We start from the raw sequence: 7,649 nt of genomic DNA on the forward strand, positions 1-7,649 counted from the left end.
CGGTGATGGGGTAGTGCTAGTGAAGGGGGTTGAGATCAGTAGCCACAAGTAAGGGGTGGTGTCCTAGCCCCAAGTGAGGGGCAGAGCTGTAGAGCCCCGGTGAGGGGGTAGCCCCAAGTAAGGGACAGAGATCTGGAGCCCCAAGTGAGGGGGGGTGATGAGGAGCCCCAAGCAAAGGGATTAGGCCCAGGTAAGTCTCCAGATGCCTGAGGCCGAGATTTGGGCCAGGGGCTGAGTGAACGAGGCGCTCAGCCCCAGAGCGAGAGAGACGAGTCCTGACCCCGATAAGTCCTCCACTGCTGGGAAGCAGAGTGTGGGTTGAAAGTAACATCCGGAGTAGCACCATGACCTGCTGCCCCAGGCGGGAAGTGAGAGTCCCCTGTGAGACCCTGGGGCACCAGTCGTGGTGTGAGGTACCCCAGCTCCCCACATCCAGGAAGGTAGACCTGGAGAGAATGTGGGGCTAGTGAGGCCGGAGGTAGAGAGCCCCCTTGACTGGCCCATGCTGGGGCCAGGACCAAGTTGGTCAAAAGGGCCAGAGGCCCACCGCGAGGGGCACCCAGGGCTGTGGGCCTGGGACCCCGCCTGGCCTTTGAGGTGGGGCCAGGGCCTGTGTAGGGCCAAAAGTCCTGAGTGGGGACCACACGCGAGAGGGGAGCCAGCTACGAGAAGCTCAGCAGCCCGGATGAAGGCAGCGTAGGCCACCTGAGAGGAGGGTCCTGCCAGGAGGACTCTGGAGCCCAGTGTGGGACTGGTGTGTTTATTAACATCTGGATGCCATCTGCAAGGCTTGGGTTGCGCTGTAGGGGAGGAACAGAGCTGCAGATAGTGCCCCCTGGCATCAGGGCAAAAAAAATAGGCAGCCTCCTGCCTTATTTAACAGCTTATTAATTTTCCAGCAAGGTGTGGCGGGCGAGATAGGTGGGCGGCATGCCCGGAGGCAGGTGGGAGGCCGGCGACGGCTGGCCTGAGAGAAGCCCACTCTGCCACAGGCGTACACAGGCAGCTGGTAAATCTGGAAGGGGTTATACAATAAGAAGAAGTTTGGGAACCTCTGCTATAGAGAAATATAAAGACCTTCTTGATAGAGAACCAAAATCCTGTTTAATTTTATTAGAAACAGGTAGCTATGCAGTATTTTTTTTCTATGCAAGTATAGTTCATTATATTTTAAAATAGCTTTATATATCTAGCAATAGCAATGCAGACAGACATGTAAAACAAAGGTTATTTTATTCAAAACATGCTCAGGCACACAGAAGAATCTGAAACCTTACATTGGCCTAAGTGGTAATGTCACATCTTCATTAAGCTACTGAGTTTCTGACAAGTATATAGTACATGTGAGGATCTTCTGTGAGAGAAGGCGGCTAGCTTCTTTTGTCTTGAATTTTCTAATGAAACAGTATTTAGAAGCTTGGTCAAGTTGAAATCCTTTGTGGATTTAACTTCCTTTCTCTCTCAAATAGTCAGCTACAAACAGTCAAAAAAGAGAGAAAACAAATAGAAGGTGTTTTTTATTTTTTTTTAAATGTCTTCCATAATGAAGGTGTTACTTTTAAGCACAAATTCATACTTGCTGTACAGTAGAACATATACATTTCTCTACAGTAAAATATACTGTCATGGAAGGAAAAGAATCAAAACCCAAACCAGATATCAGCATTTCTAGTGGACTATTTAACATGTTATTGTTTATATTTAATGGGTATTACTCCAAACACTGTGTAACTTTAAAATAAGATGAATATTTATTACAGTAAGAGATCAAGGTTCTTTTTTTTTTCGTAAGGACATCTCCTTCAAAAAATGGAGCATTTACAGTTAAATCTGATTACAGTAATCTGTAATTGTGTCCCCCCCACCTTAAACTACAAGAAGAATGATGGCTATCTTTATTTTTTCCAAGGGGGGAAGAAATTTATTGCCAGAGAAGCTAAGGAAAGAGAGGATGTCACAATCTTTTCTGACCAAGGAAAGCTTGGTGTCTAGCATGTAGTAGGGATTATGGTACAGTACATTAAGGACACATTCTTAAACATTGTTTTTGAATAATGGGTTTCTTGTGGGAGGAAAGGGAGGATGACTTGGTTTCAGGACAGCCACAGCACCCCTCACCACCATGAGATGGGAGTTATGGGCTTGGGAGAGACAGTAAAGGAAGGAGAGGACTCCTATGGCTACAAGCAGAGGAGCAGAAATAAGTAGGGATGGGAAGGAATGTGCAGAGGGGGGATATTTTTTTACTGATTTCTTTTATGAAGCAAGTGAATATGGGTTGGGAAGGGAGGTTGGGTTGGGTGGAGGATTCCCTCCTTAATTAGAGGCAGGGCAGTGGCAGGGAGTGGGATGGGGTAGATTGCTTTTGAATTTGGGTTAGGGTTATTTTGTTGTGCCTTCTTATTTTAATAATTTTAAGCTACATAATTTTTTGTTCTCTCGCATCCTTGTATAATATGCTGCCCTGACGGTTTTTTGGTATTTGATTTTTTTGTTTTGTTTTGTGTTGTTGTTGTTTTTGGGGGGTGGGGACAGAATACAAAATAAGCATAGATCACACTTGTTAAAAGCCATAGTTTAAGCACAAAAAAGGAAAGACAGGTTGAGACAGCTAAAGCACTACAAATCAGACAAAGGACAGGAGTTAACATAGGTTTGTTAATATAGGAAAAGAGGTGGTAGACGGCAACAGTAAGGCTAAGGAGTAAGGGTAAACAAGGAAAGTGGAAGGCTTTTGTTTGGGGCAAGATAAGATGGGTGTGGAGGTGGATCCATTTCTAGAAGGCGGGCACTTCAAAATGATAAATTTAGAGGGATAAAACAGAGTGGAGCAAAGCAAAGGGATTCTTTGCTAGTCTGTGTTGGATCTGCTGGAATCAACCAGCCTGAGGCACCTAGAATTTCTCCATCACTAGCCCAGCTGTAAGTAATGTCATCAAATGTTTGTAACTGTAGTTACTGTGTGTATCATCATTAATAAGTGCAGTAATAGTGCCATCTAATATACAGTATTTGTTATAATAATTGAGAACATTTTTAACTGTGTGACTGCTACTGCCCCTTGGATTTAATAAAGGAATTTCAGTGACTTACTGATATGATCAGTCGAATGCTAACAGGTAACTCTAACATGGTGGGTCCCAAACACAGCAGCCTGGAGAGTGTTCAGCAGAGGGAGCTCTCTCAGAGTGTGGACACCACCTTTTATTTTCTCACTTGACAGACCTTCAAGAGTTTCTGAAGACCCCACCTACACACTGCAAGCAGTATGCATGGAAAAGCTACTCACTGACATGCTGCAAAATTCCACTCTACTTCTAACCTGTCTCTACAAGTTACGGTCAGACAGACATGCACATGCAGTGATTACCGAGTTTCTCTACAGCTTCCACGCACACACTAGGATACATTCCCTCGCTGTAGGTACCAACCACGATGTACAACTTGGTTTTCACAGCCACGAGTCCTCCATCTTGCTAGATAAAAGATTAGAACTAATAAAGAATTGCAGGTTCCTTTAATAAAAACCACAGTCTTTATTAGTATGTCCTAGCTAAGGATGATCTTGACTCCTTTAAAATGTCAAGATGCATGTCTCCTTTAAAAAGGAAAAATACTTTTACAGACTAATTCAAGACATGTATGGTGATAATGGGGTTCATATACATGTTTTTCTAACCAAACCATGAAATAAATAACTTCCTATTTTACTGCAAATTCCCACCTTTATTTATAAATCAATTATTATAAAGAAGTACTCATCTGTTACATGTTATAAAATATGACTAATATATCTTAATGTACCTAACACACATCATCTGAAAGAAACCCAAAATTCTTTACAAATACCACACACCAAACCTTCTTAACTTACAATAAAGAATAGAAAACCCATCGAGAATGACTGGATTTTCTGAACCAAGCTCCAAATTTGTTAGATGCATAGCTCCTCCGCTTCCAGCCTCAGATTGCATATAAATTACTAAATTAAGTTCCCCAATTATGGGGTGTGAGGATTTGCAAATTTCTACATTTATGTGAGGGCATGTGTACGGGAATCACTCTACCCATTGGCATTCAGCTACTTCTGGGAAGGAACATGTGCACAGTTTAACAGCACAAAGGAACATTTCATAACATTTTACAGGAGGAAGAATAGCATGCTACTTCTAACAGGGTGTCTTGGAATTTATATTGCCAGAGTGTAGTTGTTCAGAGTATGAATCCCAGTATTTTAGGTGAGTTTTACTTCTCTCTTTTTTTTGACACCAAAGTCAATGTCCTAAGTACTTCAGTGATGACGAATCAAGGTCTTTGTCCACATTTGCAGCTGATGCCACTGGCTACTGATGTCAATGAAGCTATTAAAATTCACTCTATCTGAGAATCTGACTACCTGGTTTCACACCTACATTTGCACACAACTGGAAATTAAATGGCCTTAATGAGAAAAATGTAGCACTGAACTCCTCCTGAAAGCAAATGTGATTGTACCATATATAAATCTGAAGACTCTGAAACACCTTGGATAAAAGAATTCAGTTTGAAAATTTGGAAATAGAAGGCAGAACAGAGTTCAGTTTGACCCATACTGTCACTTTCCTTGTAGCTATTCTGTGTTGTGACGTTATTTCTTTGCCTCCCATATTACAAAAGTGTAGTAGGGAGGGTGGAGGCAACATTTGTTGAACTTTGAATTTGGAGGTTAACGTCAACAGTCAAGTGAGGAAAAAGAGGAAAACTATCAAAGCACTTTTCTAAGTAGGTGATCCCAACTGCCATACCTATTATCAACCTACTTTTTTAATGTAGATGGAATACTCATCTGCTCGGACACATCTGTATTGCTTCTCTTTGAAGTAAAGGCCTTCTCTTCTAACTTGCAGTAAGTTCTTGTAGAAAGCATAAAGAAGGTTTATGGCACTCTGTGGCTGCAGCTAGATTTATATAATGGGATACTGTTATAAAACAACACAATGCACATTTGCAATAATAAATACACACTGATAACAAAAATTCTTATGACGTCTCTCATAAATAAATTACAAAATTGAATATATGAGAAAGACAATATTGCATTACCTGGATTAGCTTTTGTGAATCCTTTATCTTTGTAATCTTATTATTTATTTGTCTCTCCCTGCACTGCCCCTTCCCTTCCCCTCCCTGTTTTTGTGTTCAAATCACTGTTTGATATACTACTCCTCTCACAGCATCTGATGAAGTGAGCTTGTGTTCATGAAAGCTCATGCTATATATCCTATTTACTTCATCTATAAGGTTCAAATCTAGTTTGCCCTCTGCAGGAATACTTATTAGAACCCAGCAATCCCTGCTTTAATTGCTAGTCCATTTTCCCTCCTTGAAAGGGGCAATACATTCCTAGATTTTCTGTCTTCATTGTTGTTTTTTAGAACGCTTTCTGTTTTCTTACATTAAAGCCGAAAGTTGATGCATATACAGTTCCTTTTTTCAGGCTGATGATGGCTGCATGTTCCACATGCTTTGTTCTGAGGAGACAGTCGTTCAGCAAAGCCTGCATCTGGTTCATTTTCCTTCAGTTCTATGAAAGAAATCATATGTGTAGGTGTTCATGCCCTGTATTTTAGAGGCCTGATCCTATTCCAGTTGAAATCAATAGCAAAGGTTCCATGAATGTCAACAGGTATTATACTGGAGCTCAACTACGCAGCTTCATTAAAACAACAGCAAGAACAAAATGCAAACAAGCATAACAAAAATTATAAGGAAGTGTATATAGGGCAGCAGAGAACAGGCTATAACTAACAGGACTTTGGTGAAAATCTGGTCAATTTAAATAATTAACATGCCAACATCCTTTTGTTTTGGAAAGTCCCTTTAGGTGACTGGCTCACAGTAAAAAAGCTGAGAAGGATGTTATAACTTGCTACAGCCAAAAGGTTACCGCAAGAATGGGTGGTCCTGCCTTAAGCAAGTGATTGGACTAGATTACTTCCTGACATAGGTGATGCGTAGAGGGGACATGGGGGGACACATTTCCCACCTGAGATTGGGCACCACCAAAACCACTGCCGGCTTCTGTGGGTGGTCACTGTTTGCCACCTGCCCCCACACTTGCTGTCGACGCAGCCAGTGGCACCTGCAGGCGGTCCCTGCTCCCCACTCGCAACCTCCCTCTCCTCCACCGCCGATACCGGGTGGTCCCTGCTCGCTGCGGCTGACACCGATGCTGGCAGCTGTGGGCAGTCCCCGCTTGCCACCATGGTGCTCCCCCAGTCTTGGGAGGCACCAGTCGTTTGTGCTTCCTGAGGTCCCTTCCAACCCTTACATTGTATGATTCTGTGATTCTAAGGAGGAAGATGGGGACAGGTACTTCACCGAAGCATCACAAACCATACAAGCTGTGTATTGAGTTGTTTCACTGCTGATCATTTTTATAGCACAGTGTCAACATTTAAGGGAGCTTCCATTTGATTTCAAAGTTAATGAGCTGTGGTGACAGGACAGGGCTCCATTTCTTACCTAACATTATTGTGTCACCCGTGTCTGTCTTCTTATGCAGCCAACGAGCCTGCATCTGTCATATTTTGAAGGGTCCTTTGACAACATGAAAGGCTAGAAACTAGGAACTGACTATTAATTCAGTCTGGCCCATGTGGTAGAACTGGCAGAGCTTTTCAAATAGTGCTTTACACAACTTACCCGTACAAATTAGAGAGATGTTTTCTTATTTCTCTACAGCAGAGCCATTGGATGACTTGATTTCCATTTCATGAAACACATTCATTAATAGCCTATGCTGAATGGGAGTGGCATCCGTTAAGCATTAATGGTGTTCATCATGCAAAGAGAACGGTCCCACCAACCGTGCAGTTCACCCATCTGAATACGTGACACACGACTGTTAAACATGACCCATCAGACAGGCCATCGGGCTCGTCTTTGGGGTGCGCGGGGAAGCGTAATGGCCTGCGACAGGTGGGAGGCTCTCACGAGCTCCAGACTCATGACTTCGAGTTTGCAAAGACGCTAGGGTTGCCAACTCTGAATCTGTTCCAAGAGGTTTCATCACATGATACAATGACACTAACGACTTTATGTCAGGAAGGCAAATGCGCTGCACTGTTTCATTTAAAAAACCCACTGGGCTACTGTATAAATCAGATTCAACATTTCATGTTTATTTTAGTATCATTGATCTCTGCCGCGACTGTCTAAATTAGAGCTATAAATTAGACATAAATGTCTAAATAAGAGATTTCTCTCTAATTCCTGGAGGCGCCTACAAGCCCCTTTGGGTGGTCCCCCCCCTCGGCTGCCCGTGCAGTGAAGAGCCCAGGGGACGTGTCGCCCCTCAGGGTCAGCTCAGGCCAAAGCACCGGCCCATCCCCAGCCCCGAGGGAACTCCCCTCCCTCCCTACGGACTACGACTCCCAGCATACCGCGCGCGGACAGCTCCAGCTCCCAGCACGCCACACGCTGCGCTCAGAGAAACTCGTTTCCAGCCTGTCGCGCGCAGAGCTTCAATTCCCAGCATGACCGCGCTCAAAGAAACCCCAGTACCCAGCATGCCGTGCGTAGAGAACTCCAATTCCCAGCATGCCCAGCGCCTCCCACCCAGTGACCGCGGCATGCTGGGAACTCTAGTCCCCCCGGCCCACGCCGGC

At 43.8% G+C, this 7,649-nt stretch overlaps 1 protein-coding gene across 3 annotated transcripts; it reads right to left on the minus strand.

The window, feature by feature from the left end:
- Positions 1-1,251: 1,251 nt before the first annotated feature.
- PFN4 (profilin family member 4) lies at positions 1,252-7,550 on the minus strand. 3 transcript variants are annotated; one of them, XM_025208606.1, is made up of 6 exons: positions 7,425-7,550; positions 6,685-6,781; positions 5,435-5,563; positions 4,800-4,937; positions 3,371-3,476; positions 1,252-1,473 (listed from the first exon to the last, which is right to left on the minus strand). In XM_025208606.1, the coding sequence occupies exons 3-6, from the start codon at positions 5,549-5,551 to the stop codon at positions 1,445-1,447; spliced, it is 390 nt and encodes a 129-aa protein (XP_025064391.1). In that variant the 5' UTR covers positions 5,552-5,563; positions 6,685-6,781; positions 7,425-7,550; the 3' UTR covers positions 1,252-1,444. The 3 variants fall into 3 exon arrangements, with proteins under 3 accessions (XP_025064391.1, XP_006027455.1, XP_006027453.1); XM_006027393.3 differs by lacking the exon at positions 6,685-6,781 and having other exon boundaries at positions 4,800-4,892; XM_006027391.3 differs by lacking the exon at positions 6,685-6,781.
- Between the last annotated feature and the right edge of the window lie 99 nt (positions 7,551-7,649).

Source organism: Alligator sinensis, unplaced genomic scaffold, assembly GCF_000455745.1.
Source record: "Alligator sinensis unplaced genomic scaffold, ASM45574v1 scaffold300_1, whole genome shotgun sequence".
Classification (NCBI taxonomy): domain Eukaryota; kingdom Metazoa; phylum Chordata; order Crocodylia; family Alligatoridae; genus Alligator; species Alligator sinensis.